Source organism: Cottoperca gobio, chromosome 11, assembly GCF_900634415.1.
Source record: "Cottoperca gobio chromosome 11, fCotGob3.1, whole genome shotgun sequence".
Lineage (NCBI taxonomy): Eukaryota > Metazoa > Chordata > Actinopteri > Perciformes > Bovichtidae > Cottoperca > Cottoperca gobio.
The window spans coordinates 1,000,842-1,028,151 of record NC_041365.1 but is presented as its reverse complement, the minus strand read 5'-3'; the positions used below and the strand labels follow the sequence as shown (position 1 = coordinate 1,028,151).

The 27,310-nt window shown below is 45.6% G+C and overlaps 1 protein-coding gene across 1 annotated transcript; it reads right to left on the bottom strand.

Annotated features, from left to right (window-relative positions):
* Positions 1-1,569: 1,569 nt before the first annotated feature.
* sox4a (SRY-box transcription factor 4a) lies at positions 1,570-5,093 on the bottom strand. The gene has a single exon (XM_029442463.1). The coding sequence runs from the start codon at positions 4,657-4,659 to the stop codon at positions 3,544-3,546; it is 1,116 nt and encodes a 371-aa protein (XP_029298323.1). The 5' UTR covers positions 4,660-5,093; the 3' UTR covers positions 1,570-3,543.
* Between the last annotated feature and the right edge of the window lie 22,217 nt (positions 5,094-27,310).

Sequence of the window (27,310 nt, the reverse complement as noted above, 5' to 3'; positions counted from 1 at the left end):
AGATGTGTACTTGAGTACTTGAGTACAGTACTTGGTTAATAGTTTTAGCTACTTTATATGCACTTAGCTAGTTTAGTCTAACGAGGGGTCGGGCCTCAGCATAAATCTGAGAGGTCACGAGATGATTAATGAGGTAGAAAACAGGGAGGGGGGGGGGCGTCCTCTAATATTTGCTTTTTGTGAACTATTCAATAATTTGACCTTTTTGGAGCTCAAACTGTTATTGTAACAAAACCAAGAGAACAATCCAGGCAGAGTTTCAAATGTATTTTCATCCCTATGACAATATTTAAAGCTGTGAATATCTTTTGCTCTTAACTGCATCACAACGATAGAACTGCTGTTGGCCGGCATCAGAAGCAGACATGGACACACAGGGAACAAATAAGCTTCTGCGATGAGCCACGAGGGTCAAGTGTACCTCCAGTACCTCTCATGAAAGCATCTTTATGTGGGTCAGTGTGTGAATGTGCGTGTGAGGAGAGCAAGGACATGTTTTTATCTCCCAGTATCCATCAGACTCTGGGGGTTGATTGGACTAAAAAACAGGGACACCTCAAACATACCTATTTCCTGTGGGATGTCAAGCTTATTGCAGACATCTGGGGGCCGGCGTCTCGTCTTTGGGATGGTGTGTGTAATGACCATGCCTTATCTTTCTCATTACCCGGCCCGACATGTCAGAGGGAAAGCTGGAGATGAACACTCCTCTCCTGACAGAGAGAGAGAGAGAGATGGAAATAATTACCAATGTCTCTTGTGGAATAGGGCGTAAATTGATACACACTAAATACTGTACCTTCGGGGTCTCTCTCTCTCTCGCTCGTTCTGTCTCTCTTCCTCGTCAGATGCACTAGACAAATGAATGCATCCAGAAGGAATTAATTGGATTTGGGAGCAGTCTCCTGCACGATCCACCAGGACAGACAAACACCCCCCCGCACGCCCCCTCCCCCTCTGCACCTTCTCCATCCCTCCCTCCCATTGGCACACTCACCCACAGTCAGACACACACACACACACACACACTTCCTCCTCCTCTTTTATTCCAGTCATGCCTTGCAGAAATGTCTGACGCCCCCCACCTACCCCACCCCGATGGATCAGTCTGTGTCCCTTATCCCTCACACACACACACACACACACACACACACACACACACTGGATTGCAGCCTCTCTTGGATACAGTGTTTCCATGGCAGCCACGTTTTGGGCACGTGTAGAATCAGACGGAGTACGAGAGGGAGAGAGAGACCACTCCTATCGATTCACTGGCCGGTTATTGATTCAGTCTGCAGCTACCTACAGCACATATCCACGCGCACGCACGTAAAGACTAGTGTAAACATCCCGCATCAGATTGGATCTTTTGAATGAGGCTTTAGCTGCGGAATGTGATAATGAAGGTGAGAGCATGCGTTCACCTTTGAAAAGGGGCGTCAATGCGTGCGACTGCTCCAGTTATCTCCTCATTATTCACAGCGGCTGCAGACATGGATGTAGTTTAGATCTTTTGAAAAGGTTCCGATAATGGAAGAAAAAAAAAAAAAAAAAGAAATAAACACTTTGTACTTTTCAGTTCCAGCTGATTTTATTTCCTTCTTGGAAGAAAAGAAAAACAAATAAAAAAAAACGACAATCTGTACAGAGGTCTGAGAGGCAGTGATTGACCCAAACATTGGCTGGTTTTGAGCTATAAACATCAAATGATATTGGCATGATAGGACGAAACATGATCATACACAGCATATTGCACAAATGAAAAAAAGGACAATAGAAAAGATGTCTGGAAAGGTAAAAAAAGAAAAAAGGAAACTCCTGGACCACAATCATCTTCAACATAAGGATGTCCAAAGATGGCTGTCCTAGTGCCTGTCGTTGATCATCATCATACATAAAACACACAATCTTTGCTTATAGTACAGTCAGTTTACATAAATATCTTCATGTTATTATTCTTTTAAAAATCTTAAACACAACAGCTATAGCTACATATACCTGAATCTGAAATACAAATGCTATTTGCCATGCCATAATATAGGAAAACAATTAGCCTGCTATACTTAGCCAACAGGTACAGAAAGATTAAATACTATTTTTTGATGCAATTTGCGCAATAACAGATGAAGCACTTCATACATCTCCCTCCCTCCAAAGTCTAGGCAAAGTGGAATGAGTGTGAAATTCCATCCAGTGGTTCAAATAAAACTTATCTTGATAACAAAAAAAAAGAAGAAAAAAGCACACAGAGGTATTAGCTCTATCCAAACAGTGACTCTCTGGGATCGTTCACTCGTATACGTTCAGGTCTATGTGTACTGGAAACAGTCACTACTCAGACTGGGAGTCTCAGTGGTGCCTTGTTTACTCGCTGGTGAAACTGGAGTCACTGTGCCATTAAGAAGCATGTGGGTAAATACTGTAAACACTGTGTGAGGTCAGATTGTGCCAAACAAACCCCCCTCTGCATGTCTAAACACCAATGTAGACCCAAACAACAATGTTGTAGGCTACCCACTCGCTGGAAACCCCCTTTCTATAGATTTTGTACAAAAATACAAGTAGAAAATCATGACACACTCAAGTCTCCTTAAAAGTGAGAGAAGTCAGACATTTTTAAATAAGATACACTTCTAGCCCTTCCGCGCTGGATACAGACAGGTGTATGTGCACAAACACAAACGAGACCTGTACGAGAACAATACTTCTATGTATAAAAAAGTTTGGCCGGTATAAATACATCGATATAAAAAACGTCATCTGACACAGAGGAACTACAAAGTTGAAGCACTAGGCAGAAAGGATGCGCGTCGGGGAACATTGGTCCTGAAATTGTGCACTGAGTGTTTAAAAAGGTTCAGAAAAGGGTTTCTGAAGTTTGGAGTCAGTCTTTGCTTTAAGTCCTGCCGTTGAAAGAGAAGCTGGTGATAGTGAATTGTGTCCTATGGTCACACACATTGCGTAATTACGCAGCAATGAACATTTTTACGCATTTAACAACAACAAAATCCTCCTTATCTCGGAGGGCATGCGTGTTGATATTGAAACTATTTCGAGTTTGGAAAGAAAACTACACCTGAATAGAAACTTGATGGTCAATGTGAACTGGCTAAATCTTTAACAAAACCCAACATGACGAGCTGTCCAGTAAATGTCCCTTTGTCCCGACCCGAAATAACATTAAGATTCAAAGTTCGTTCTCAGTCCTCATCCTCTGCGGATTGGTTTGAACATTTGAGCTGAAGTCCGTGTGTTTCACTGCTCTCTGCTTACATTCACTCCTCCTCCGTGTCCAAATGCAAACTAAGCATTTCCCCCGGTCTGCGCGTGTCCGTCAAGCGCACTGAGCGCTGTCCAAGTCTGTGAGCGGCGCGTACCTGGGCTTCAACGCGCACACAGGCCACCTTTTCTTCCCTGTTTTCACTCTCCCTTATTTAGTGAAAGAATGGCGGAAATATTCTGGTCAGGACGCACGCGCCTGTCTGTAGGGGTTGATCAGTTCAAAACGTGGGGAGGGGGGGGCGTCACGGCTCCTCTCCTTTTTCAGTAGGTGAACACCAGGTTGGAGATGGTGGACTCCAGCCAGTCTCCTGAGATCATCTCGCTGACCTCCGGGGTGCAGTAGTCGGGGAAGTCGAAGTGAGACCCCGCCCCGCACTCCCCGAAGCTCCAGTCCAAGTCTCGGTCCAGCTCTGCGTCGGAGAAGCCCATGCCTCCCAGGGACATGCTCTCAAACCCGGGGCTGGGGTTCAGCTCGAGCCGCTCGTCTTCAAACTCTTCATCTGATGAGGAGGATGACACGGATGAGGAAGAGTGAGAGGCTGACGGTGTTGGAGAGGAGGCGCGAGCGTACCTGAGGCGCGCGGTGTGTGATGACTCGCTGGCCACGGGGCTCTGCTCCTCGTACAGGCTGAGCGGGTCGCTGGACTCCGCCGAGCTGCTCAAGGTGGGACTGGCTGGGACTCCCACAGAGGGAGGCCCGCTCTCCAGGCTGCCTGCACCGCCGAACATGTGGCCGCGCCTCGCCTCTCCGCTGCGTTTCTCCGGGATCTGCCTTGCTCCAGACACTGACCTGGATTTGAACAGCGCCTGGTGGTCACCGGGAGACGCGTAGTCCTGCCCCGCAGCGCTCTTCAGGCCCCCCTGTTTGTGCGTCCTGTTCACTCCTTTGGACGCGGGGCTTCTTTTCACGCCAGATTTGGCGCTGCGCTCCCCGCTCTTCTCTCCGCGGTCCGCCTGCTTACTTGTTCCACTTCCCGACTTCACCTTCTTCCTGGGCCGGTACTTGTAGTCTGGGTAGTCGGCCATGTGTTTGAGTCTGAGCCGCTCCGCCTCACGGATGAACGGGATCTTGTCTGTGTCTTTCAGCAGCTTCCAGCGCTTCCCCAGCCGCTTGGAGATCTCCGCGTTGTGCATGTCCGGCGACTGCTCCATAATCTTTCTCCTCTCAATCTGAGACCAGACCATGAACGCGTTCATGGGTCTCTTGATGTGTCCCGTCGGAGTTTTGCACCACGCCAAGTCGCTCCGCACCCCGGATGAGGGGGACTCGGGGGTCGGAGACACATCCATCTCCAAGTCCATTTCTCCCGTGTCCGTGGAGTCCCCGCCGGGAGAGTGAGCGTGGGCGCTCTCTGTCTGGCTCATGTGCTGCACCATCCTGTCCTTCAAAGTGTCTGGAAAGCACTGTTCAGTTCAGTGCTTTGACAAAGTTCAAGTGCACAAAAATGCCAATTCGGCTTTCACAAAAAATATTTCCTCACTTCTTCTTATTTCAGGCGCTTTAAAACCAGAGCAAAAAGTTCATCCAAGTCTCTTCTCTTCAGTTCAGGCCGTTTCGGAGACGCCTCGTCTCTCAACTTTCACGGAAACAAGAAATAAATCCCGAAACTAGTAAACAGCAACTTTCAACTGCCTGTGCGGCTGAAAACACGACCTGCAAGCCTCAAAACGCTCCGCTGTGGGCAACAGCCTTGCAAGTCCCTTATGTGAACCTGGCTGTCTGCAGCGCAGCTTGTCTGTGCGGTTGAGGAACCATGTGGTTGAATGGAGCTGCTGCGCTGTCTCATAGTCTCCCTGTTTCCTGAGCGCTCTGTAATATTACTGTAAACACAACAACGAGAACCTCGCCGCTTTATACCCTCATCGCGAGATATAACAGCCAATCAGCGTCTGTCTCCATCCCGATTTTTCAGTCAAGCCACTCCCCCCGGGCTCCCATTGGCCGAATAAAAAAAACGGCAATAATAATAATAATGTGCAATGAGGATCGGTGTGTCTGACCTCATTCCTGTCAGACTCCACTAGAGGAAAGACGAACTTGGAGTGTGTGTTTAAAGGAACACAGTGTCCTTTATCCCGCGAGAAGAAGCTTGCAAGGATATACTTAGAACTTCATTATTTTTATGTGGATGAGTATTGACTAAATTTAGGTTATGGCTAATGGGGGGAGGGGGTGCAAGGAAATGCTGACAACAAAAAAGCAGCCACAACATATTAGTCAGCCTGCAGTGTGGTGGATGTAGCAGAGAGTAAACCCACCAAAACATCCAACCTGTTATTTAAAAAATCATTACAACACCATTACATCACACCAGGAAGTATAAACAGAGTGAGGTGATGATTTATTTTTTTCTTTTAGTGTGTTATGGTAAACCAAAACCCTGAAGACCAATACTTAGGATTACAATAAAAGTGTGTATCAGGGCCACACAGAAATAACAAAGTCACACTCTGCAGCAGCTTCCTGCTCCACCATGCACACATTCCTCCTCCTTCACAGACACATTATGTTAACATGTCCATGCCATGTGTAGGATCACATTACAGCCTGTGTCGCTAGATGTCAGGCTAGAGCCAAAGGGAGCTGATGAGGTGTACATTGTGTGTGTGTGTGTGTGTGTGTGTGTGTGTGTGCGTATGTGTGTTAACATGCACGGCGGATTTATCTCCATCCTGTAATCTTTGAGCTGCCATCATTAAATCATGCAGGTGATGTCATGAGCTGGCAGTGAAGGCTCCCCTTGATCCTGCAACTCAACTGCCTGAAGTGTTTGTGGTGATAAATAAAAAGTGAACTCATGTCCTTCAGCTGAGGGGAAACACTTGATGTGAACAGGGTAAACGTTTTAACTCGTAGATATCACCGTGAAACTTCCCCGGTTGATTACTTACATACAGACAAGTGGTTCTTGTGTTACAGGTTTTCTGAAATATTATGTTTGAATATACAAATGAGGCGTTATGTTATTAAATATGTGCATTGGATAACTTTCATAATGTTGACATACTAAGAGTCAGGTTTTTACTGAGGGAACTTCTCTTTGTATCACTGTGTGTGTGTGTGTGTGTGTGTGTGTGTGTGTGTGTGTGTGTGTGTGTGTGTGTGTGTGTGTGTGTGAGCTGCTGAAGTGGAGATTTGAGAAAAAAAACAAATTTTGAGAAAAAGGCCTTTTAAGATTTGTATCGTGATATTTAATTACATGTTGTCAGTTACATATACCAAACGTTATTACAGAAACCTGCGATTACTAATCAAAAAGCGCCGCCTAGCGGTTTCTGTCTTTGCGCGGATGTGCGATTTTTGGTGTCCCGCCAACATCGCCGGTCTGTGCCGTGCACTGGAACAAAAACACCGACAGCATGATAATAACATCAAAAATACAACATTCACTCTTCTGGACTTTGTGACATGAGACATACTATTCAAAATCATTAAAATAAAATAAAAACGGCCAAAATACACAACATTGGACAAAGCTAGCATGTCAGCGCTACTTCCACCTGCGCGGAGAACGTCAGAACGACGCGGTTCTTCAATGTGGCCCAGGTCTCATTCTCATGTACATACCGCCAGGAGAGAGGAACCAGACACCAATAATTGTTTTGTCCGAATAGATTTTCATGTGCTCCATCATCACATCAGTTATGCACTTACATAACCCCCCCCCCCCCATGCTTAGATAAATCACACACATAAATAATAATGAGCTCCTTCATCAGTCTATGTCTTTAGCTGCCCCAATTACAAGCGTACACCTGCCACTGGATTAGTGTGCTATTTACCTCAACACACACACACACACACATTCACACACGCACACACACACACGGTTTGTTTGAACAGGTGTAGCAGGTATACCTGTAATCTTATCTGATGTGTGAGAAGCAGCTGTCAGGTAGCTTTCCACTCTGTCACTGGCAGATGTAAGGCTCGAGCAGGCAACGCTGGTGACGCCGGAGCCTCAGCACGCCGGCCTATCGCTCAGTCATCTCTCAGAGCATGCCGGAGCCATGTGTTTACCCCAAATACACCGGCGCTCTGTTGACGCCTAAAGGGATAGTGTCATTATGAGAGAGTGCTGTGGGAGACTGGGGCTCTTACAGCGACGTCTTCAGACACGAGTGTGTGTGTGTGTACGGTGCGTGCTCGAGTTGGTGTGGGCTTTGTGAGGAGGATGTCCTCATGTTCATTTCTCTGGGTTGAATTTGGTGTATTTTTAGGAGTAAAGACACTAAAGGAAATAGATGAGTTCTCCTTTCTAGAGTTGTTCAGGATGTGATTTAGCATGTTGCTAATCTTGGGACGCCAACACTACTAAAGCTGGAGGAGGGAAATGATTTAAAAGGGGATCACAACCTAAATTAAGAATTCCAATATGTTACTTCCATAGCCGATATATATATATAAATATCCTGGGAACATCCCCCTGGCTGCTCTCAGTGTCATCTGCAACATATTTCCCAATTCATTGTCTTTGGAGCACTTTATATTTGATCAAATCACAAATTTGAGTTTTAGAACTCTAGTTTATGGGACCATCTGCATTATGCATTTAAAAAATTGCCGTAGTTCCTCTTAAAATAACAACATATAACACAAAATAACACACGTTAACTCCAGCCACAACGAGGTAGGAACCTCCGTTATTTCAGACTGACGCTGTGTTTAATATGCAACTTTACAAACAAGGCAAACATTAACCCGACGTGTCAGGCTAACCCTCGAGCTAACTGCGGGCTAAATGAGTGTACAGCATGTGATTGTGTGTGTGTGTGTGTGTGTAAGTGTGCTGGGTTTATTATAACTGAGGCCGAAAAGAGGAAATCAAAAAGGGAACACAGTCGTCACAGCGTGTCGTAAAAGAGCGAGGAAAGAATCCGATAGCAGACGGCGAAGAGATAGAAAAGGAAGATGCGGGGAGCGCAGCTTAAAGAGGAAATGTGTGTGTGTGAGCGCGTGTGTGTCTGCGTGCAGTCAAACAGAGCAACTCATTGCTATGTGCTTGCCTTTTTCAATTGCCTATGAATGACGTGCCACTTTGACCTGCCTGCTCGTCATCCGGGGTCAGACACAATGAGGCCTTTGTGTGTGTATGTGTGTGTACATGTGTGAGTGTGTGTGTGTGTTCAGGCTCTAACTGAATTGGAGAGTTTCCAGGGATTGAAAGTTTGAAAAGCAGTGGGAAGTCCCCTCCAGCCCGCAGTTAAACAGAAAAACTGAAGACTAAGCAGTGATTTGCATACACACACTCCCTTTTTTCTCTGTGGCTCGGTGTGACTCATCTACAGGCAGTTTGTCCTCTCTGTGTTTTGTGTTGGATGTGGCAGACAGTGCAGGTGGCTATCTCCCCATATCACCCACCTACTGCTGTCAGTCCTTACACAACAACACTAACAAAGTCAGTTATTTATAAGCTGGAACACACAGTACCTCGTGCTATCTTCAATCGTTCTGGGGTTGTTCTTACACTTTCACTATCAGGGCTAAAAGCAGATAAACGGACAGATAAGATAACTCTAAGTGGACAATATAACCAGAACTTCTGAATGAGCCCGACACAAAGCTGAAACACGGCAGCAGTTGTAGGTCTGCAATAAAAAAACATATATATATATATATATATATATATATATATATACACAAGTCTTTGCAGTAACAGACACTGTGACACGAGCTCCATATTCTCCTACCGAATGTTCAGCACATGGCGGCGTGTGGACCGTCGGGAACTCTAATGTTTCGTCAGTTTAAAGCCGATTCTAGATCTCATGAGTCACGATGGGTCGATGGCACGTTAGCCCATTATTAATGACATTACACAGACTATAAAGTCTGCATTTAACAAAGCAGAAAACAGGAACTCCTGTACAATATACCACAATCTAACAAGCCTGATAAAAAAGCCTCTTCTGTGTTTTTTGAGGCCTTCATCTGTCGTGTGTTGGATTATATATTGACATTATATTGTACAGGTGAACCTCCTGAATCCCTTCTTTTGATGAGCACGAGTCTTCTTCTTCTGTGTCCTTCTGTACATTTGATGATCAAGCCTATGTTTGGAAACAGCTTTGTCTTTCCATCCTTCTTTTCCATTTTGAAATCCTGGAGACACAGAAACAGAGAAAGCGGTGCTGAGGAAGAGCGAGCGAGCGAGCGAGCGAGCATCACATGGATGCAAAGACAAAAAAAGAGTCAAGCGTCCTTGACAGGGTAACATGAACGGCGAAATACCGAGTGACTGCAAAGCAGGAGGGGGGAAAAAAAAGGAGACCGCATATGAAAAATGTGTTGTCAAGAAGAGAGTGAGTGGTTTGGGAGAGCTCGCTGGCTCACTCGCGTTCTCCTCCATCGCCGCTGTAATCCAGAGGGTTTCGGTCAAGGTGAGGAAAAAAAAGCGGGAGTCAAATGAAAGGAAACGGATGAATGAATGAACCCAAGACGGAGGTGTGGTCGGGCCACAACGCCATGCCCCGGGAACTCCGAACAACCCTCGCCCCGGATAGTGATGACGAGGGAGGTCAGATGATTGCTGTGTCACGGCAATGCAGACAAACTCGCACGAACACAGACACACACACACACAAATGCATAAACACACACAAAGTCTTGTCGAGACAGAGCCAGCTAAGTACCAGTGTACCGCTGCAGGACCCAGACGTGCTGCAGAGTCAAATCGAGAGCGCAGACACACACTCTCTCTCTCACACACACCAAACTCGCTGACACACACTGCGCTCACACACACTCAGCCACTCTCACAGCTGCACTCTGCTACACTCAGACTGTCTGATACAACGATCGTTTTTTGGGGGCATTGTCTAAAAGCCAGAGGAGTGGGAAGGAGTGGAGAATGAGAGCAGAGGAGAAGGAGGGGGAAAGGAAAGGAAAGGAAAGGAGAGCAGAAGCAGGAGATAGAGAAGTCGTCAAGAGAGCTTTTCGCTCTTTTGCAAAAGTCTTCGTCCTTGCACTCGTCGGTTTCCATCAAAAGGGCTTTCGACGTACGGCGAACGGAGGACAGACACTTTCGATGTTCGGCTTTTTCCGGGAGAGGACGTCTCTCAGACCTGGATCGGTTTGCAGCAGCGCAGGAATGGATATACTGCAAAAGAAGAAAGAGTTTTTTCTTTCTATTCTTTGGGAAAGGGAAGTGGCATCAGAGTTTGGAGTGTGCCGGGTCGCTGTGGTTTATAGCTGAAACGTCGATGGCTGCATCCACGGAAGAATCGGCTCTGGAAAAAGAGACAGAAAGCATCATGACGAAGTTCGGCAGCGAGTGGAGAAAGAGGCACACAGAGTGTGGAGATCGTGTGTGTAGGAAGGGGAATGTGGAGGCAACATTGCATGAAATTTTCCCCCAAAAAAACTGTGTGTAGTGCTGCACATCACGAGGAGAGAAAGACGACTGCAGCGCCTATCTCCCCTCGATCTCCTGCATTTGTACCTTTCCCTCTACCTCTCCTGTCTACATGTACATCTAGAGCCACATGCAAACAACATACGCTGACTAAGCCTTCGATGGTACACAGACACCTCATATCACCCCGCACCCCCTTCCTCCTTCCTCCTCCTCCCTCCTCCTCCTCTGTTGCAGACGCATCCTCCTCCAGGCAGGTCAGGTCAGGCGGCTGGTTGTGTCCTCACGTAGCCCAGGGAGCGGTGTCCTCAGCTCGGCTGCAGCCGCTGCAGGGGTCGATGAGGACCAGGCGTGGAGCTCTGAGGCTCTCTGCAGCTCCAGACAGGCTCCAGACGCACTGACCTACATCAGTCTCAGTCAGACTGGGAGAGAGATGGAGAGAGCGAGAGGGATGGGGTGGGGGTGGGGGGGTGCAGAGAGAGAGAGGATAGCGAGAGAGGACGGGCGAAAATGATTGAAAGACTGGTAAGCAGGCAAACGGGCTCGGTTTGCAAAAATAATATTTATCAAAAAAGGTTCAGAAGGGTGGCAGGATACAGGGGGGAGGGGGGAATTAAAATAAACTCTTAACCATCCTTTCACACTAATAACGCTTAAAATCCCTTTTTGTCCTCATCATTTTGCTAATCTGTATCCTCGTCTCACTTTTCCCCTTTTGCCTCTCATCTCTCCCCATGCATCATCCCTCTCCCTCTCTTTCTCTGTCTGCTTTGCCTGATTTTCATCATATACCATCCGAAACGTCTCTCACTGTGGGAGGATTAGTCCGTTTCTGGCTGCCTGCTTATCTGTCTGCTCTGGCTTTGGGCTGCAGAGGGAGAGGAGGAGGCGGTCGGGGAGGAGGTGTGTGCGTGGAGGGGAGGGTTTGGCATCTTTTGCTCAGTTGTTGTGGCTGTATCAGCTCGACTCAGCTTATTGCAAGTGATTTTTTGCTGGAGTGGAGCAGCATAGTCTCTGCAGTGCGGCAGGAGTGAAAAGAGAACATTTTGTACTACTATGTGTGTGTGAGTGTGAGTGTGTGTGTGTGTGTGTGTGTTCAGGCAGGTGTGGATACGTGTGTGCATGGCAAATTGGCTTGCATCGCCCTCCACGCTAACACGGCTTGTGTCTAGTCCTGCAACGTGTGTCTGACTGGCTATGTGTGATCATCACTCCCCAGTGCCGGCATGGACACTAAACACGGATCAATACCAATAGTGAGGCAGATAGATCAGGCTAACGTTAGCGTGGCTCTCCCGGGACCCCCGTGTGGTGGTGGAAGTCAGTTTCTAAAGCAACATACCTCAGTCCCACTAACAATGTCTTTATCCTGAGGTGAACATCCAGAGGCCCCAGGGAGCTGTGGGGAAAAAGACGAGTATAATAGACAGTTGCAGTCAAATCTAGCTGGGTCACTGGATCCTGGTAAGGTCAGTGACTCACAAAGAGATGTGAGAATTGAAGATGGGCCACGTCTTTTAAAGGATTAGTTTAGTTTTATTCCATAAAGCCTGCCTGATTTATCGGGAGCTGTCAGTCTTCGCAGTTCATCTATAAAGGACTAACCCCTGTTTTATGGTTGCGGACATATTAGAAAAAGTGGTTTGCTAAGATTGAAGGGATCAGAGGCAATCAAACAAACATTGGTGGAGATAATCCTCCATCGGCACCGCTACACAGTTTCCTCTCGACCTCAGTCACACAAGAAAGCCTTAAAAAAAAAATAGTTTTCACATAAATCACTGGACAAATACAAAGCTATGTGTTGCTATAATCAGTCCCAAAATCTTAGTGTAGAAACTCAACATGTAAACAGAAATGTAAAAATGACACGTTGTGGTTTTACCAGGAGGTGAAAGGTGAGGTTGCCAGATAACACCCGGCAAGAAATACTTACAGCATGTAACTCCTCATGAAAATACAACTTGTCCTTTTCTTCTTTATGTTTGTGTCCAGATTAAACAAACGAGATAAGTGTAAATGGGGACTTTTAAAGGTCCTGGTAGTCTTATTTCTCAACTTTATTCAGAGCCAGGCCAGCTGTTTCCGCTTGTTTCCTGTCTTTATGCTAAGCTAAGCTAATCATCTGGTTTTTAATGAGGACAGACAAAAGACATTTTCTCCTCTAACTCTTGCAACAAAGCAAATATGTCCAACCATTCCAGGCACAACATCATTTATAAAAGGGAGATTTTGGCAATTAACAAACTCACTAACTAAAAGCAAAATATTCTTGACAAAGGTCATTTTGCCTCTCTGTGGTAGTTTTGCCTGTTGGGCCCCTGGGCCTGTGCCCAGGAAGCCCCCGTCCATGCCCAGGAAGCCCCCATTTTTGTGAGAAGACGCACATTTTGCCATATTCTGGTGTTACTGAGCAGTTACTTAGTTACTGTGCAGAATAGTGTCCTAAAATCAATACCATTTTAATAAACACCAGGGATTTAAAGGGGCTGTTTGCAGCTGTGACAAAAACGAGGAGTGTACCTTTAAGAAGAATTCTATTTTTACAAAGCAACAACTTGTTTGAATGAATAAATGGCAGCATGTAACCTCAATCCACTCAAGACCAAACAATGTTACAGTTTCTTTTGGGACGGATTGAAAGAGCTCTCGGTTCATTCCATATGAAATGTAAACCATCCACTTAAATCACAAAAAACCAAGAGCAGCTATAAAAACAGCCCTGGCCCAAACTGCAGCTTGTGTGTATGTTTCTATACAGGATGGTGAGAGGAGAGTGTTTCTCATTTCACATGGCACATTCCCTGCTGCCTGATTATGGCTGAAACTCCGGGCTGTTGAAGCCAAGTTTGAAAGTCAGTCCAGATCGAGACAGATAGAGATGTCACTGTGTAGATCTCTTTCCAATTACTGCTAGAGAGGGAACTTATCAGGTCCAGATGCAAAAAAAAGTGGGTCACCACACTCTACATGTGCCAGACCCTATACTTCCCCATATGTACAGGGACACACTGCTTACCCTAGTGCACATGTGTACACTTGCCAAGTCAGACCGTTTTCTTCCCCATCTCCCAAAATAGTACATAGCGGACTGAGTGTATGTCTGATTCCATCTGGTGTATATCTTACTTCTGCACTTACATCCCAGCCTGTATGCATGGTTCCCCTATGGTAAATCTCACAATGTGATCCTAACTACAGGGTGTGTTTCATATCTTTCATGTTTTCCCCTCAGTCCTTTGTATTAATGTCCTTCTCGTATGACATTCAAAGTAGTAGCTGCCTTAAACCCCCAGACCCTTTCATGCCGTGTCTCTGCCATCACAAACAACAGAAATCTGACAGCGGTGGAGGAGCGTGGTTTTGGCCCACAGATCATTTTAATGGGGAGTTTACAGGCAAACAAGCAGTTTTGTTTTTTCTCTTCACTTCAGGGAGTTTAGTGTTTCCGTGCTCCAGAGGTCATGAGGAATTTGTTGGGAAGGGGCCAGTTCCATTTCAGGGGGATTCAGTATGCGAAGCGCTAGAAAAATGAGCCATGGTATATCATCAGAAATGGCTGAAATAGCCTCAGGCAGAGGACTATTTGTGTGCATAGATGTATTTAAGGCCAAGAGTGCTCCGTCAAAGCCCTCACAGAGTTTTCCAAGTATTTACCAATGTGACCTTTTTTCTCAGAAAATAAATGCTCTGCTAGCCGGTCACAATCAATGACACAGTTTGTCTTCCATGCCGCTGCCTTCAGCTTCTTCTTTTTTTTTTTACTTTGTTTAACACTTTACAAGTTGTGACAAATGATGTTGCTGAAAGCGCAACGAAACAACAGCAATATCTAGATGAACCCAGAGCATGTAAACACTCGGGCGCAGACAAACACACACCACTGGGCCGGCTGGGGACGGTAATATGATTGGACTGGACAGCGAGTGTCAACCCATGGGGCAAATCAGCTGTGTTATGATGCGTAATCGGTTGGCTGTCTGAGGAGGTGTGTGTGTGTGTGTGTGTGTGTATGTCACACTGCCAGACACACGGGTAATCCGCTAGCTATGCCCAGGGTGTATTGCATTGATTAGTGTCTGAGTGTTGGTCACATCTTCCGCTGACGATGTAGTGGTGTGTTGCTGCCATGACAGGGGAACCTTTAGAGAGGCTGCCTGTTTTAGTTCCTTCCTGTGTGTGTGTGTGTGTGTGTGTGTGTGTGTGTGTGTGTGTGTGTGTGTGTGTGTGTGTGTGTGTGTGTGTGTGTGAGTCCACTGTCATAGTCAAGTACTCACCCATCTTTTAAGCGGTGACATGTCGAGTCTGATCTCGAGCACACGGCTGATAGGTAGCCTATGTGGTTTGTTGACATGACGCAACAGAAGTGCATAGTTAACGGATTCATTGTGGACCGAGAGCGTGGGAAATGTAGTTTTAATGCAACAGACAGGATGTCAAAACTACTTGAAGTGAGCAGTCACTCCATCATCGCTCCACCCTCTTTCTGCTCCATTACACTCTGATCGTTCAAACCAGAAGACAAGCAGAATTTCTACTAGTGGAACTAATATTGCTCCTAGAAAATGTAAATGATTTTGAAAACTTCCACCCAAAGGCTACTGGGAAATGTGGTTAAACTTGCAGCGTTGCCATTTGTCGCACCCCACAACTGCAGTCAGATGATCAGGTTTTTAAACGACACAACAGATTAGCATCACTACTACGGCAAGCATGTTGGCACATTTGAATAATTAATTCTGCCTTTATAAACGCACTAAACAACTAGTTAAATTGATATTTACCCCCCCCTCTGCTGTTGACTTATCTTCTAAGGAAGCCTCCCCTGTTAAGCGCGGATTTTGGCTCATTAATTTGACCACTGCAGTGCTGTGTGTGAGATGCTGAAATCAAACATGAGCAGAGCAGCGGGGAGTGAGTCTGTGTGTTACACAACACTGAGTGGAGCTGTATGTACAGTAACAGCAGACTGTTGGCACACCCAGAGAACAGGTGGAGTAAACAGTTTTCTGATCATTTTAATGTAAGAACGTATGCATGTGTGTGTGTGTGTGTGTGTGTGTGTGTGTGTGTGTGTGTGTGTGTGTGTGTGTGTGTGTGTGTGTGTTTGAAGGAGAAAGAAGCAACCAGTTCACATTGGCCCAGACTGACCCAACAATAATAATACCAGAACGACGCAGAGGCCTCGAGGGATTCCACAAATAGAAACTTTCAAGAAGCGAGGAGGAGGAGGCGGGGAGAAGAAGGCTCAGACGAGAGAAAGAAAAGGGTTGTCTGTGTTTGTCACTCTGTGTGTGTGTGTGTGTGTGTGTGTGTGTGTGTGTGTGTGTTGTGTGTGTTTGTGTGTGTGTGTGTGTGTAAGTGCGTTCATTGCTGGAGAACAGCACATTCTAGTTTTTTGCCTCCATACTTTACTGAATGTCTCTGCATGTCAGACTCTTCTCCCCGAGCTCTTTGTTGCTTTTATAGCTCAGGCGGTCTTATCTAACCAGGTCTCCTGAGAAAACCAGAGAGAGAGAGAGAGAGAGAGAGAGAGAGAGAGAGAGAGAGAGAGAGGAGCAGAGAGCCTGCAGACTGTGGAGAGCATGCAAGGGAAGCGGAAGAACTGAAAGTCATATCAATAGCGCTGCAAAAACATCCATCCTAATGAGTCACCTCATCTACCCCGAGTCTTAGAATATTACTTTATTCTTAGAAAAAGCAACAGTCCTGACAGTCGAGCCAGTGAAGTGCAAAATGTGCTTTCATGACACATTTTCTTTTTCCCTTTCAACATATTGGTACTTGTTTGTAGAAAATTGCTGGAGGAAGCAAAACTGCTTTTATAACAAGTGGAAGCAGGTGTATAGGTACAATGAGCCAAGATAGTCAGACATTTTAAAAGAGGGGGAATTCTAAGATAGTAGCTCATTAAAAAAAACAACAAAGTGGTTTATGCCAAATTGTCGGTTTGCACACAGGTGAAGATGGAGCCCTGTGGCTGTGCTGTTGACTCAGACTGTATTACAGATTAGCATGATGTTAAATCTACTGCACTAAATCCATATTTCTACTATGGATTTAGTTGTTCGGCAATCATAATTCAATCATTATTGTATTGTATGCAGTATTGTACATTACACAGAGCTGATTGGTATGAATTGATTGGGGGTTGACAACCTTTTTGGTGACCCCTTCAAATCAAGTATGGTACAGTTTATGGTTCTGGCCATACACACCAGGTAGACCTGCGTGAAAAGACTACGACGCTCCACCACGGTCGCAGTTTTAAAGAAGTTGTTGACGTTGTGAATTCAAGTGAAACTACTTGGTTAAATATGTCATCGTTGACCTTTGGTCTCCTGGCTGTGTTTGTTTGGACTGCTGTCACTCTTTATACTGACTTCTGGAGCGTGTGTTCTGAGCGTCTAGTTTTGCCGCCGATGGGTTTGCATCAGATTTAGTAGAACGCCCAGACACTCAAAGGCGCCTTGTGCGTTGGAATCAGACGACGAGGGCCATGGCAAAGCGTCTGTAATTATTATTTTTCTTCCAGTGAAACAGGAGGAAAGACTAAGTAGCTTTTCCTCTCAGGATTGGCAACTGATATCCAAGGTCCAGATCCTTTTCGGTCTTTAATTCTTCCCTTTGTAATCATGCTGCGGCAGGGGATTCCCTCCTTTAGCTGCCCCCAGGCTCTGGGCAGGAGGCCGGCCTTCAGAGGTCATATCCTGCAGCCCGTTCACCCACTCTGAACATCTCCCAGACACACCGGGAGAGAGCCTGCCCGTGTGCAGAGAGGTGATTGTTTTGTTTGTATACAGTATACAATATATATATATATATATATATATATATATATATATATATATATATATATATATATATATATAAAAAGTTATTGCTACCTTGATAAACTCATTCATATGTCACCTTCTCACAGATTCCTGTAGCAACGCCCCCACACCTTTTATTTGATTCTGCATTGGCACGTGTGTCTGAATGTAGCATTGAGCATGTGTGCGTGTGTGTGTGTGTGTGTGTGTGTGTGTGTGTGTGTGTGTGTGTGTGTGTGTGTGTGTGTGAGGTGAGGACAATGAATGCACAGCAGGAACAATCAGACAGCGATCACATGCAGACGGCTCTAAATATCCGCATGTTCCCTCCTTCTCGCGCTGAGATTCACATTTATGTTAATGCCACACTACTGTACCGTAGTGTTGCCTCAGCATCACATTACTGGAGCGTGATGTTCCCTGCTCCAGGGCCAAACTCTCTGACTCCCTCCGCATGTGTGCGTGTGTGCGTGTGTGTGTGTGCGGGTGTGTGCGCGTACGTGTGTCTGTTCTCCAAATCTGTTTGCAAACTGCTGAGTACAAACCAGGGAGTGGGTTCACACTGGATTAGCTCTGAGTTGGCTAAACACCAGATAGCAGAGATAACAGTGTCTGTGCGTGTTCTAGGTGTGTGTGTGTGTGTGTGTGTGTGTGTGTGTGTGTGTGTGTGTGTGTGTGTGTGTGTGTGTGTGTGTGTGTGCGTGTGTGGGTGTGGGTGTATGTGTGTGTGTTGTGGAAGGGAGGGGGGCAGCTGATATCAGCAGGAACAGGGGAAAACACTGATAAGGCTTTTTCAGGATCTGCAGCTCTAATGGTCATGACGGTTAGATGCTAACGAACACGGCTGATGTTTATTGACCTTTACTGTGAAATCTTGTTTACAGAAAGCAAAGAGAAAAGAAAGGAGGGGAGGAAAGAGAGAAATAACAAAGGGAGAAAGACATCAATACAAAAGGAAGGTGGGAAGTAAGAGAGTAAAGAGAAGAAATCAGGAAAAAAAGCAAGAATGGATGCAAAGAAGAAGGAAGGGGAGAAAGACACAAGACAGATGGAAGGATAGTAGAAGGGTATATTAGAAGGGAACAACATAACACAAGGGAAGTAAGTATGGGGGAAAAGAGGGAGGAATGAAAGGTAAGATATGACCAATTTATGGAGTGAAAGAAAGGAATACAAAGAAAATAGTAAGAAGGAAAGAAATAAGTAAAGAAGAAGTAGGAAATGATGGGAGGCAGAAAATAAGGCAAAATAGATGGAAGGAAGGAAAAAAGAAATAAAGAGTCAGGAACAGGAAAGAGATTCTCAGTTCCTGCACAGATTCCCTTCTTCCACCCACCAGCTGCAGCCAAACCCAGTGGGAGGAAGCCGTCATCTTCACTTTCCCTCCTTTCTCCGTCCTCTCTTTCTCCCGTCCTCCATCTTTTTTCTTCCCAGAATGAAACCCATCAACATGAGGCTTCAACTCCTCTTTTTTCGTGGGAGGGGAAGGTGAATCTATAAAGGCTTCTCCTGTTCCCCAGCCGATCGATTGATGTCAAAGTGTTTAACTCACAAAGGGTTGCATAAACGGTTCAGCAGCCCGCGGTTTATGCAGAAACCCATGCAAGTCTTTTACAGGACTTCATTGATGTTGCTTGTTTTACCTGAGAAATAAGACGCTAATGCCCTTGATGTGCACCAAACGGAGAGGAGGTGATATCTGCGGGGGCAAGAGGGGCAGACCTCCTGTCTGTCACCTCCACATAACACAAACAAAGCTGTCTCTGTTTGGCATCACAGCCAAGCTGCATGAACCAGGAAACGCAACGCTTACAGATCTCCTGTAAAACCGTGGGTATCTCAGAAAGCCAACATATAACAAAACCAACGGAGCTGTTAAACTATCTTATTGGCGTATGAATTATGGCACAGAAGTTATGGCAGTACTACTTTAACCAAACAAAAGCATCTCTAAGAGGATTGGCAGCCTCTCTGGCCCTTTACACAGCATGGACACTGTGAAACATGTGTAATTTGCTTTAATAGGGGAATCTGCCGAATTGCTTTTCGGACCGTTTTTCCATTAGAAACAGAGCAAAAGGTCTCTGAGAGCTTGTTCCCATCAAAAGGTCTCTGAGAGCTTGTTCCCATCAAAGGAACTTTTCCAGGAATCATTTAAGGAACTCGGGAATCTTCCCAGGTCACCAACTGATACCGATGACTGAGGCTCAGGAGGTAGACTGGTCGTCCACCCATCGGAGGTGGTTCAATCCTGCGGTCAACATGGCACGGCCAACGGTGTTTGTGTGTGTGTGTGTGTGTGTGTGAATGGTATGAATGCATGGTAGCCTCGGCCTCTGTTTGAATGCGTGTGTGAAATGCGGAAAGCGTTATATGAAAAGCAGTCCATTTACGTCTACATGCTCCGGCCATCCATTCACGGCGTCTGCGTAGGAAGGACACACACAGGAGATGTTCATGTCTCCTGTGAAACCAGGGCAGTTCTCTCTGATGGCCCCGGATTCATTAAGTAAGCAAGAACTAATTTATTAAATGATCGGCACTTTGGTTGTTTCCCCGACTCGGACTGCAAGGAATCTGGGTGTGACGCTGGACGACCAACTGTCCTTCAGTGCAAGCATTAATGCAACAACCCGCTCCTGCAGACGCACTCTGTCCAACATCAGGAAGACACGTCCCCGACTGACACAGAAGGAGACGCAGGTTCTGGTCCAGGCTCTCGTCATCTCACGCCTTCACTACTGCAACTCCCTCCTGGCTGGACTCATGAGCCATCCGACCTCTACAGCTCATCCAGAATGCAGCAGCCCGACTGGTCTTTAACCCAAGTTGTCCCACAATGCACCGCTCCTCCGCTCCCTTCACTGGTGACCAGAGGCTGCTCGAATCTGCTCTCTGGTGCTGGCCTACCGTGCTGTGAATGGATCAGCCCCTTCCTACATCCAGGCCATGATTAAACCAAACACCCCAGCTCGCTCACTTCGCTCAGCGTCAGCCAATCGGCTCGCTGCTCCCTCACTGCCTGTTTGCTAAACAAAACGTAGACTGCTCTTTTTGGATTCCCAAAATTAATTATTACATCATTCCACAGGTCTACACGTGGCAACAACACGCCAACATCTGCAGCGATGCGCCAGCAAAGGCAGTGAAGAAGAAGACGGCACCCTAGTTAACATGGATATAAACTATGTAGGATTTAAAATGCTTAATGCCGTATACACAATGCACTGCTTTAACTAAAGTGGATAAAAAAACAACATCCACTTGGCAACAGGAAGCACAAGGCTGCCCTCGCCAGAAAAGTGGCAGCATTTGTCATTTGTTCTAACGGCTTAAAAGGAGCTCCCTTTACATTCAGTAGCGTGATGTTGTTAAATCTCCAGAGAGAGGCTTTTTTTTATTCATCATCAGTAGTTTTAGTTAAAGATGGGATTGCCAAATCAGCAAAACATTCAGCGGGTTACTCTGCAAAGTACTGACAAATTACAAAACACTTCATTTAGGTGTAACGTTCAATGGAAATATAGTTTTAAATCTTTAGGAAAACCGGCACTATTAGCTTCCAAGGACAGCTGAAATTGTACTTTATGTCTTTGTCACCTTCACACACACACGCACACACACACTCGTCTTTATGTGTGAAAATGGGCAAAGAGAAGGCTTGAGCTTCTACCAAATCCCTAAAAGCCGTCATTGACCTCAAACACTGTGGATGCTTCACAGTGGAGTGCCTCCGCTGAGCGTCAGAACGGCCTGTCTTTACTTTTCTATAAGTTCCTTTAGATACGGCCTCTGTAGTCCAGACCCTGCACTCTATAAGGTAAACCACGGCTCTTTCAAGTCCTTGGAAATGAGCAGAGAACCTAAAAGTGTACGACAAAAACAAGCGGGCCTTTAAATCACAGCCAGCGCAGTTATATTTACACTTTTAGGAGCTGTTATAGAATTCCTTAAGAAAACGTGTATTAGTGAGTGATGAATATTCATACGGCAGGAAGAGAAACTCCAGCGTATACATATCAGTCCACAGAATGATCATTTATCCATTTAAATAGGGCATTAATTTTCATGAAACATGTGTAATTTATATGAGTGGTGTGTGATTGAGTGTATCTATCAGTGTCAGAATGACATGTGTGGGGTGATAATCTATTCTGTGACCCAAATGTATGTGTTGAAAAACTACAAAACCGCACTCACAGCCCTCCCATCCGATCTAACAGCTCATCACTGTCGGTGCGATACGTGTGCGTGCGTGTGTGTGTGTGCGTGTGTGTGAGGGAGAGAGTATGATAAAAGGAATGTGTCATCCATCTTATCCAGAGGAGATGTTTTGAAAGGAACTTTGTTATTAATAAATGCACGAGAGGCAACAGGAAAAGGAACGGCTTTGCAAAAATAAAAAGAGATGGAGATACAAAAAAATAAAAAAACGCTGCTTTGCTTGTTAGCATTCTCTCAGACGCTGCTTACGCTAGGAGCTACGTCCTCAATGAGAGACACATTATCTCTGGTCAGCTTTCCTATCTATTATTCACAGCTCTGTGAGAAGCACTGGTGGCGAGATCAACAGCAGACACTTACAATATATCCCCGAGCAACCGCAAACTATTCATGTGCAAAAGAAACCTTAATAACCACGGATGGAGACGGAGGAGGGGCTGCAAAGTTGGCAAAAGCTGGTGGAGGATCAGGGCTTTGATTTTGAAGCAAAAAAAATGAAGTGTTTTTGATGTATTATTCAAAAGCAGGTAATATTTGGGTATTGTATATCGGACACATTCAATAAAAGGGGGAAACTTGTTGTTGCTTTATTAAAATCTCACAACCTTCAGGACACGGAGGCATGAGCGACACACACGCACGCACGCCTGGCCGCAGATTCACGTCTGAAATGTTAATAAATTCAAGGGGAAATTGCTTTGTGTTTATCTGTAATATAACAAAACACCTCAAATTTGATCCCTGGCACATGTTATAAGCTCCCAAATTTCAAATGCTAATTCCCCATTGTGTACGACGGGCTTATTAGATAATGCGAACGCAATAATGTGTCTTCCATGTGGACAATGAAATATGTGGCTTGATGTAGACGAACTCATCTTTATATTGAATATCATAAGCAACTGGCCATCTTCTAAAGATGCAATTACTTTTTTGTATAAATAAAGGATGTGCTGTATGTATTTATGTCCGTGTTTGATTTTCAGCAGATAAAAATGTCAATAAAGTCGCAGTTTGGAAAGAAACACAGACGATCTGTTGGTTTGTGTACAGCTCCAGCCTTATGTGCTTGTTAGGCTGCATTTGTAAATGTGGTTCTATGGAAACACATTTGGCTTTGAGTGCTGTCCTGGCAGGCAGAGAATATTTAACAAGCCAAATAGCCTTGCTTTTTAGGTACTCGGCTGCTGTCTGTTGCTATGCAACCGCATCCTCCAAATTGTCAGGTTCAGGGCCACATTCCCTCCTCTTCCTCCCCCTTTCCTAAAAAAAAAACTGCGGAGGGAAAGGTACTTTGTACACGAACTGAGGCATGCACGGTGGAGCACCACCCTCAGGATTCCTCATTTAAATAAATCCCAATATTTGAGTTCTCCTCCACATATAAAGATTTCCCAGAGCTGGTCGTGTTTCTACCAGCTCACCTTTTGTTCAGCGCACGTTCTGATCATTCTGCATTCGAACCTTGCAATTTCTCAACTGTGTTCTTTTCATCAAAAATCACTCAAAAATTCACTGTGCTCGTCTTTGTTTGTCTCTCTCACACACACACACACACACACACACACACACACACACACACACACACACACACACACACACACACACACACACACACACACCTCTCTCTCTACTCGTGTACATACTGTATGTCTGTGAGGCAGACTGTCTCTATAATTGGGTTATTCTTCTCTTCACCGGTCTGATGCACTGAGACACACTCATGCACACGCTGACACACACACACACACACATGCAAAGCGTGCACACATGCGCGCACACACACACACACACACACACACACACACACACACACACACACACACACACACACACACACACGCACACGACTTTGATACGTGGAGACGTTTTCGTACAGATTGTTGCTGAGGTAGGAGAAGCGCACCCATGCATGTGTTTTACTTAGGCCTATAAGGGAATGCAGGGCCCTCGCTGTGATTGGATACACAGGTTGATATCAAAAATGACAACACGGACGGCTTATTCTGATCGATGCTTGTGTGCGTACAACATCGCATTTACCGCAATGTATTCAGTTCTGATTATCCTTCATGCATTGTAACTTTGAAAGCTCTCCAAACAAATCAACCCGATAAATGTAACATCATATCGCGACCACGTACAGTATTTGTGTTCTCCCCAGAGCCAGGGAACACAAACACATAGAGACAGATGCACATGGGAATACAGTGATGAAAGGGCACATTTTCACAAAGGTATAGTGAAGAGGGCGCTCACATGCAACAACCTCTCCAACGCCAAACCCTCCCCCCCCTGTGTCTGCGTCCCCCTACTCGTCTTCCTCCCCTCTCCGTGTCGCTCTCCCACAAACCTGCATCTTGGTGAAGTGACCCTGTTTTAATGTGTGTTGAAAAGGTCGCTCCGGTCCTGTCCACTGATTCAGAAAGGCCCTCCCAGGCCTGTATGCATGGCTGCGCTTTAGTGTAATACCTCCAGACACCGGGGACATTCACTGTTTACACCACCGACACCCCTCTAACACACACACACACACACACACACACACACACACACACACACACACACACAGAGTAAAAGAAACAAACTAAACACAAAATCAAAGGCAATAGCACGCTTGAGTGGGTGTCAAAACCTACCCGCTCGGGGGATTTAAACCTGTTTGAAATCATCCTGACACAGTAAACTGCACTGTGTGACGGACCATCCTTTACACTTGTGCTTTTCGGTTAAAGAAAGAGAGAGAAGAAAATAGGGCAGCTGCGACCGAGCCAAAATGTTATACGGGGTGCCAACAAAGTGTGCACATTAAGGCGAGATACAAAAGGAAGAAAAGGAAATTCCAGCAAACATTTGATGGATGGCAGCAGACTGTGCCGGGAGGTGGCCGAGCCCGACCCGTTATGATGTTCAAACAACTGAAACAGATTTGAAAACTGTTTCCACATCACCAGGATGTTTAGCTTCTGAGTTGAGAACACAACGCAGGCAGTGGCTCCTATAGACTAAACGTTCATTTTGACGACGTACATACATGGATTTACTTTTCACTTGCACATCGACATCTACAAGTTGTGTTTCACGCTGTACTACAGCTGGGATTCGGTGCTCGATTGTGTGATCGACCCCCTAATTTCAAACACTTTCAAAATGTATTAGTGTAAAGCATCTCTTGGACGGAGTTGTGTTGGGATGTTACGCAACTGAATGCTTCGGCTTACACGATGGGTGTCGAATGAATGTATGAAATGAAGCACTGTGTTGGTATCGGTGTCACTTTAAGGGTACTGATATTTGCACTGATAATAACGACACCCAGTGGAACCACAGTCCATCTTTGAATTAGCTCACTGTGTTTCAATAACAGGCCAGGTCCATGTGCTGTGGCTTTGATGGTGGCTGTACAGAGCAGTGAGAGCATTAGTATGTGTTAGCTGGCAGATGGGCTTCAGCGCTCCCCTGGTGCTCCCTGTAATGATGAGCCATGTTCCTGTTTATCAGACAGGACACACTCAACTCTCCCCTCATCTGCTTTTGTCTCAATCACCCGTTCCTGTTCCTTCTGTCTTTATCTTTCTTCCTCTACAAGGGTCTGTCTTTCTGTCACTGCACACACACACACACACACACGTCTCTCTTTTCCTCCCTCAGGTGAGCGTCGCGTCTCAGCGTCTCCCTTCTATACTTTCAAAAACAATCGTTAGAGTGTACGTGTGCACATGCAAACCCTCAGACGCAGCTTTGGTTGCGTGACAGCTTTACAGAGCTCTGAGGGGAAGCCAGAACTGCGCCGACAACACGGTGCGCTGCGTTAATTATCGCCCCCTCTTGATGCTACCCGCCAATTTGTGTCCCCTAAGGTAAATCACAAAGTCCTTACAGTTGTGTAACACAGATGGTTGCATTGTAGTAAGAACTAGAGTGAAATAAACTACGACAGCTTCACTGGATTAGGTATGCTGTTACTTTGATGTTTGTCACTAATCAAGCAAGAGATTAACAAATATCAGGTTTCTGAAAGCTGTTCCTGATGCTGACTATTTGTTTTTCCACAGACACCTTCAATTAAAATCAGTGCTCACGTGTTTCAGAGGGTTAGAAGGTCTGTGTGGCTTCTTAAGGCAGGTTGTGTTGTGTTTATGAGTAAACTGAAACATCTAATCCTGTGATCTAATACTGGATTCTGATTGGCCGGCAGATGTCCATGAATTAATTAATTAATGAATAGCAATAAAACCCAACCTTCCTCAATTCTAAACACTTACAGACAACATTACTTGGTCTGTTATGACTAGTAATTACCATTCCTACATAGACTTGCTCTGACTTTCATTCTACAGTACAGTAGAGTCACAGAGAAACAGCTGTTCTGCTTCGTCCTCCAGTACCAGTAACTGTAACTGCACTTATTGACTACAAACAAATGCATGACACATGTGAACACTGCTCCTGTTTTTGCATTGTGGTAAAGGCCTTGTTTATAAGTGCACTCAACGATACACTCCAAGGTGATGTGGAAGAAATCATTTCATGCGTCGTCCCCACAATGTCTTGGCACATTAAGAAACCTTTATATTTAGAAATGTGTCTGCAGACTAGGGCTGCAAATAACGATTATTTTCATCGTCTATTAATAGTTTGGTCTTTAAAATGTCAGAAAATAGTGAAGAGTCCAAGGCGATGTCTTTAAATGTCTTGTTTTGTCAGTCAAAAAAACAAAGATATTTGCTGTGATTTGATATAAAACAGAGAAAAGCAGGAAATATCCGTATTTGAACGACTAAAATCCGCATTTTCTGCCATTTTTTTGCATGAAAAATGACTTTTAATGGAGTGATCGTTACAGCTGTACTGCAGATCTACCTACACATGTACAGTGTGTTTGTTTGTCCGAACATGCATGTGTGCCATAATAGTACGCTCCCTCATCTCACCCTGCATGGCACACCAACATCACACAGTTTCTTACCCTTCACCCTCTCAACCTCCAGGAGCAAACTCCTCCGCAGGTTCACCCCCCTCCGCAGGTTCACCCCCCTCCGCAGGTTCACCCCCCTCCGCAGGTTCACCCCCCTCCGCAGGTTCACCCCCCTCCGCAGGTTCACCCCCCCGCTCTCTGTAACAAGTAAACATCCCGGCTTTGAGTGATTATCCAGAGAATATCCTGACATGCTTCCCCAGCCTACGCTTGAGACGAGCCATAGAGCTGCTGAACCCGTTGCCCATACCTTCCCTCCATAACACACACACACACACACACACACACACACACACACACACACACACACACACACACACACACACACACACACACACACACACACACACACACACACACACACACACACACACACACGCACATGCACGCACACACACACACACGCCACCCTCAAGGCTCTTACTTCTAACCACCATCAGGAGCCAGGAGGTGGCCTGGTAACAAGTATGTAAGGGCACTACAGCAATCCGGCAACAAAGCAGGCGACTGGAGACAGTGGGGAATACAGAGGCAGTCGATTATGACAGGAGAGCTAAATTAGCATCATACTGGGACAGATGGTGGATGTAGCTGTGGGTTGAAACATATGGACATGCAAACTCGCAACGATTGGCCATCAATTCAAACACAACCTG

Excerpts from the sequence above, each read along its gene's own strand:
- sox4a (XM_029442463.1), bottom strand. The coding sequence starts at position 4,659 with ATGGTGCAGCACATGAGCCAGACAGAGAGCGCCCACGCTCACTCTCCC.